The sequence below is a fragment of the Helobdella robusta genome (genome assembly GCF_000326865.2).
Source record: "Helobdella robusta unplaced genomic scaffold HELROscaffold_85, whole genome shotgun sequence".
NCBI lineage: Eukaryota > Metazoa > Annelida > Clitellata > Rhynchobdellida > Glossiphoniidae > Helobdella > Helobdella robusta.
The window spans coordinates 464,262-471,190 of record NW_008705490.1 but is presented as its reverse complement, the minus strand read 5'-3'; the positions used below and the strand labels follow the sequence as shown (position 1 = coordinate 471,190).

At 33.4% G+C, this 6,929-nt stretch overlaps 2 protein-coding genes across 2 annotated transcripts; one reads left to right on the top strand and one right to left on the bottom strand.

Moving 5' to 3' along the window:
* Positions 1-3,724: 3,724 nt before the first annotated feature.
* HELRODRAFT_125297 (hypothetical protein) lies at positions 3,725-5,011 on the top strand (the record flags this gene model as incomplete). Its single annotated transcript, XM_009032655.1, has 3 exons — positions 3,725-3,812; positions 4,145-4,306; positions 4,917-5,011. Coding segments are annotated over 3 exons (345 nt in total), but the record flags the coding sequence as incomplete, so codon positions are not given.
* A 961-nt stretch (positions 5,012-5,972) lies between these two features.
* On the bottom strand, positions 5,973-6,639 carry HELRODRAFT_182389 (hypothetical protein; the record flags this gene model as incomplete). The annotated part of the gene is made up of 4 exons (XM_009032654.1): positions 5,973-6,122; positions 6,204-6,313; positions 6,465-6,534; positions 6,619-6,639. The coding sequence occupies 4 exons, from the start codon at positions 6,637-6,639 to the stop codon at positions 5,973-5,975; spliced, it is 351 nt and encodes a 116-aa protein (XP_009030902.1).
* Between the last annotated feature and the right edge of the window lie 290 nt (positions 6,640-6,929).

The following is a 6,929-nucleotide window of genomic DNA, read 5'->3' as shown; positions in this document are numbered from 1 at the left end:
TTGGTTGATTGATTGATTGATTGATTGGTTAGATTTTTGGTTGATTGATTGATTGGTTGATTGATTGATTGATTGGATTTTTGGTTGATTAATTGATTGATTGGTTGGTTGATTGATTGACTGGTTGATTGATTGATTGATTGATTGATTGATTGATTGATTGATTGATTGATTGATTGATTGATTGATTGATTGATTGATTGATTGATTGATTGATTGATTGATTGATTGATTGATTGATTGATTGATTGATTGATTGATTGATTGATTGATTGATTGATTGATTGATTGATTGATCTCATAGTATTGTATACATAAAAAAAAAATCCAATTAAGCCAACCTTCGGCTTCAGTAAGCCACTGTTTTTCACCAGACAAAAGCAATTTCTATATTTATATTGTTAAAAATAATTGTGATATGAATATATTGATTTATTTAAAGCATTATATCTACAAAAAACCGCTATCATAACAGTTCTATAAAACACTGTAAGCCACTGCAGTAAGCCAACGTATGATTTCAGCAACCAGTTTCTATGAGCACAAGCAGAATGTAAAATATTCATTGAATATAATGAAGATAGTTGTTCAAATAACAATTTTGATTTATTTAGGCCGTTTATTTTGTAAGCAAAATTTTTTTAACATGATCGAATAGCGTAAAAAAGGGTGACTATAGTTCAATCCTAGTAAGCCAACCTTCAACTTCAGTAAGCCACCGGATTTCATCGGACCAAAAGTAATTTTTATATTCAAATTAACAAAAATAATTTAATAATACATAATTCTATTAAATAAAATTAGATAGAATTACTACAATGTTTTAAGCATATTAAGTCAAGTTAATATTTCATATAGCTTACTCGTTAAAATCCATGCAATTTCGTAGGCCAACAATCCAAGCATGTCAAATAGCCCGACTGATTGATCAAATTGATCGATTAGTCAACAATGACAAATATATGAATGAAATTTTTATTAAATTCACTTTTTCCATTTGATATTTTCATATAGAATAATAATTCAAGCCTACAATTTGTTAACATAACTTTGTTCAGAAGGCTTTTAGCTTTTAGTTTATTTATTTGTTGAACCATTAATTCTGTTATTATTCTATGCATTCTACTAAGTAAAATTAAATTGACTTTGCACATCCCGTCGTAAATGCCGTTTATTTAGTAGGCTAAACCTAAAATAACTGAAATAAATTTTACAAGAAAAATAAATTATCTTGAAAGAAGCATTACTCGACGAGTGCTGCCGCAAAAATGAATTCAGAAGTTAGTGAAATTTGTTTTAATGGCTTGTTTCTTCGAACGATGGAACTCCAAATGGAAATGGAGAAATAAAATGACCGATCTGCTTTCCATAACTAAACATTCATTTTGTTTCTCATGTCAGGGTAAAGGTTTGTCCGAAGTTTTACGAAAATTGCCGAATCATTTGAAGTTGAAAGCACTGAAGATTCTGAAGAAAGAAGTTTGCGATGTCGCAGAGAAAAGGTCATCTACGATCTACTTAACTCCTAACTGATCTAATTTTACTGTCTAAATTTAAAATCATCTTTTACCTACACTTCTTTCATGTTTAAAAAAGAGAGACCTGCTGTTTTATAAATTCTTTATTTATATTTTATTTTATAAAATAAACTCAGTTGTGTGTGTATCTGTCTCTGTATGTGTATGCTGCATGTATCTGAAAATCTAAATGCAAGTTATGGTTCCACTTTTCTTTTATCATATACAACTGTAACTGAAAGTTAACCAAAGAAATGAATGACAAACTCTTGTCATAGAGCAATTTTTTTTATTAATTTTTAATTCCTTAACTCAACTCGCCGCTTCTTTCATTAATTTTTCCTATTTCTTACACAACCAATCAGTTTGATCAACATCACTCAGCTGGCAATTTAAAACACATTTTATTTATAGGTTATAAGCTATTAGGCAAAAAAAACTTGATCATATTATAAATATTGAATACACATACGTCTTATTTGAATTATATTAATATAAATTATTTATTTATAAAATAAATTTTTTTTATCTATAGTGATGAAAATGAACTCATTGAAGAGACAAGAGGTTTAAATAGCCGGAATATCTTTATTCTTAATTAGTTATTTTTGTAAATATTTAATTTTAAAATTTGTGTCTTCAATTGTTGTTAATATCTGTGTAATATAACAACAATTTGTAACATGCCACATTGTTATTATTAATAGATATCATAAAATATATTTGAAGCCAAGAGAAGTAAAAAGCTGAAGAGTGTGTTGGTTGATAACATATCGACAGCAGAGGAGGCAATTCATCTTGAGGTGGTTAGTGAGACTGAAGACATCGAGAAGATCATTCAAAATGCTGCCTCTAGGAGAATATCAAAGAGACAAAGAAAGAGAAATTCAACTTTGGATGGTTTTTTAACAATGAACGATGTGGAAGATGGTGAAATACAAGATGGCGGGGATGGAGATGATTCTTTCCTCGATGAAAGTCACCAGGATGATTCTAATGTTCTTTTTAAACGATTTGCAGCAAGTTTGTTCCACCTCATTTTTCTTCCTCTTGCTCATGATTTCAAAGTTTCAATGTTTGTGCTTCTAATTATTTGTGTACCAAATATTTAAAAATTTCACAACATTTTTTTTTGACTTAATGATAAAAGAGGAGAGGAAAAATAAAAGCAAGAAAGAGATTAACAGCAGCCAGAACATTAACGGAGAGTCAGCTATGATCGACAGCGAGGACATCGTGGATGACATGATCATTAAAGTTGAAAACATCACAAATGATGAGGTTGAAGAAATGATGTTGTCCCATGCATCATCAAAAGCACGACATCCATCATATGTGAAAAAGGGCCGCGGTCGACCAAAAATCAAACAAGGTGAGCTCATTTTTTATACGTTATTTATTTGTATACCTAAGAACAGCAACATGGCAACACTGCATCTACTACTGTTACTACTACGACTGCTACTACTTCTACTATTAAAAATATTATTAACCATGGTCATACATACTTTATATAATAGAAAATGAATATTCATTCAATAAAAATTGTATTGATTGAGTTGTTCTTACCACTGGAACTTAGTGGCAGGGGAGACAAAACAATCAAAGAGAACCAACGGGAATGATGATGATGATGATGATGGAGATGAAGATTACACAGGCAATGATGATGTTGATGATGGCAGTGATTATGATGATGATAGCGTTAAAAGGAAGAGAAAGAAGAAATCGACTGGGAGGCCAATCCAATATGATGGTTAGAATCAGAATGGAGGAGGGAGGGAGTGGATGAGTGAGTGAGCAAATAAATGAATAAAATATTAGATGAATAAATAAATTAATCAATTTATGAACGAATGGAAGATTTGATGAATAAATGGATCGATAAATTATGAATAGGTGTGAATATATAAATACTAGAAGGAATTTTTTATCTATTCCATGTTTTTTATGCTTATATTTAAACCACCTTATAAATACATTTCAATTTTTTATTAAATTTTGAAAAACAGAAGATGATGTCCTGGTGATGTATGATGGTCATGGAGGTGAGACTGACTTTACTCATATCATTAACATCATCTTCTATTTGTTTCCATTTGTTCCACCTCAGCCCTAACACATTATTTTGCGCAATCATCCTTCTCATCATCATCGTCAGATATTTTCATGTCGTCATTATTAACATTGCAGGCAAGAACACAATTTTCCAATGCAAAACATGCCACAAGAAGTTATCATCTGCTTACTCTTTGAAGCAGCACACAAGGAAGCATACAGGTGATTGGTTGGTTGGTTGTTGATTGATTGACTGTTTGCTTGATTGATTGAATGCATTCTGTATCGGCTGGTTGATTTTTTAATTGATTTATTAACATCTTTGCAGGCAATGCTTATGTGTGCGACCTGTGTGGCAGCAAGTTCATGTCCAGTACAGGATTCAGTTAGTTTCTTCTGACGTAATTTCATTCTGTAGTATACTTGTGAAATGTTGAAACTTTCTGACATTCATCACTATCAAAACCTTCACAATCACAACCCTGCCATTGTCAATTTTGTACACACTCAAACATTCACAAATGCAGAACTTCACATGCTCTATCACGAAGATGATTCAGTCTCTCGAGATATATACAAATGTAAGAAGTGTTTGTATGCAGTGAAGTCGAAGAAGTTGTTGGAGGAGCACATTAAGAACAGGCACAACCCTAACAAGCCACGCAACCACATCTGTGATGTCTGCGGCAAGGGTTTCATTGTATGCAATCAACTCAAAAGGCATCTACTTAGTAAGTTTGAATTTTGGTTGCTACTTTGTTCTGTTGTTGAATGTTTTTGAATAGCAAATACAAACATTTAAGCACATTGAACAAGACATGCTCACTAAACAACAACAAAAATCACCGAGCAGCGCACGCAGAGAAGGATGTGGAATGTCCTCTGTGTCCCTTCAAAACATACGATCAGGTCAGTTTGGACAGACACCACAGCAACGTTCACTCACACGAACTCACCATCTACGAATGTGAACTTTGTGGACAAGAATTGAGATCAAAAGGTCAGTTCATTTCAATATTTTGTAATTAAATTTCCTGTTGTATTTCATTTTGTTGTTCTTTTATAAATCGACGTGGCAGGTACATACTTGGATCATATCAGAAGACATGTCGGTCATTATAGGAAACAGTGTGATATCTGCAACAAACCCTTTGCAAGTAAGATTACTACATTTATTTCATTGCTAGATATGCATTTTATATTAAGCATGTTCCTCCTTTAATCATCCAGATGCTTCGCAGCTCGCAGCACACAAACGTTCCCATGAACAGCCTACAGTTCCGTGTGAGGTGTGTGGGAAGAAGCTACGAAACAAGCACAAACTCCACGTGCACATGCTAGTGCACACTGGACAGAAAGATTTTAGATGTCCTTATTGTTCATACGCCACCTATGTCAGTCACAATCTTAAGAAGCACTGCATGAATAGGCATGCCGTCGTCTACCCACCAGACAAAATGAAGAAAATAAAGCGCTATGACCCAGATGATATTTTAAAAGTGAAAGTGCTCAGAGACTCGATAGCCATCAACTGCGTCAAAGATGTTCAATCCATTAAAGAGCAGACGAGACAGGAAGAGCTGGAGAACGAGGAAGATGTGGAAGAGATTGAAGAGGAGGATATCACGATGGAAGATATTGAGAAGAGTAAGAGTAACAACGTTGAAACGCAGAAAGCAAAGAAGTGCATGACATTATCAGAGATTTCTCTTCGTATACCTGCAACTGATTCTGTTGTTGAAGCGGAGCCAGGTGAGACCAAACAACGACATCACCAACAACATACAGAGCCCCACAACAGCAACAGCAGTGCCACCAGTGTTTCCATCTCAGATGAAAATGTGTTGGATAAAAGATGCTCCATCAGTATAAAACCTTATTTTATTGGGAGCAGTAGTGCCAATGATGTTCATCTTATAAATCATGAGGGAAACGAATTTAGTAGTACGGTTGATGAGAACAAGATTGTTGCAAAACAGTTCATTACACTGCAGAAAGCGTCGACACCACTGCAAAAGAGGATAATCACCATAAACATCAAGGAGCACTTGAAGAAAGAAAACCAACAAAACCAGGGAGAACATGAAATGCTACCAGGTAGTGCAGCAAAATCAAAAAAGTCACCAACGGCACAATTGATTACTGGGGCAACTGATGACAAATCATTGTTCTGCCCTCCGCATCCTGCCATTCCTGTGTTTGTTAAGCTCATCGAAAGTGGCAAAAAATCTTTCAATGCTTCTTAAATTTATCTATATATATATATGTATATAATTTGTTAGAAATGTTGAAATTGTATGAATAAAAAAAGATTCGGTTGTCGGATTTGTATTTTAACAGTTACCAAACAAATTGTCTTTTATGATAAATAACTGTCATTAAACAACTTGTAGTTTCTTAATAGTCATCACCATCATCATCAGTGTGGTTGTTGTAGTTTTGGTTTTTTTTGTTCTGGTGTGATTTGTGATTGCTGTTGTTGATGTTCTTATTGAAGTACTCAGTTGCCAGGTGGTTGAATATCTCCACTATATTTTGCATATCTTTCTGTTGTGCAGTAGTGACGTGTATGATCGTAATTAATAAAATAAACGAACGTATAAATGAGCGAATAAATAATGAACTGACTGCTGAGCAGGGAATGTGGTGCATGTTGTTGGTGGTTGCCATCTGGACCGCCATCACTTCACTGACGCACTTCCTTTGATCCAGATCCATCTTGTTTCCTGCCAGAACTCCTGATCAGTGGTCGTTGTGTTGTCAGTTTTATTAATTGCTATTGTTTAATAACTTTGCTCCCATCAAATACATTGCGGGTGCAGTTTGATGGACGTTTTTCAAAAGCCTGGCTGATTTCATAAGCTCAGCACGTATAAAGCATTGAAGAACCATGTCCGTGATTGAAGAGATTACAAATGTGTAATGATTTTGCTTTACAATTTTTAATTTTTCCAATAGACTTCATATTAAAGTTGTCGATAAAATATATTTAAGTAGAAAAAGAATTTAAAATTAATAATATTGACTTGGGTTGTTTGCAAACTTCCTTGTTAGATCCAGCCATCTTGATATTGAATTGAATGAATTTTGGTTTGTTACATCATAAACATACAACAACGTGTCAACATTTTCAATCTGTTTATTTATTTATTTATTTATTTTATTCAGTGCTTTCCAGGCATTTTCATTTTAATTGAAAGTGGTGTTTGTGAGTTGATCATTTTTATATTGACAGTCATCAATTATCAACTTGAATTTATTAAGTAAGGCTTTATAACGTAAATGTAAGATGAGCAAATTACTTATGATCTAAAGTTTCTAAAAATGTAATTTACTTGCTTGCCGTTCAGTTCG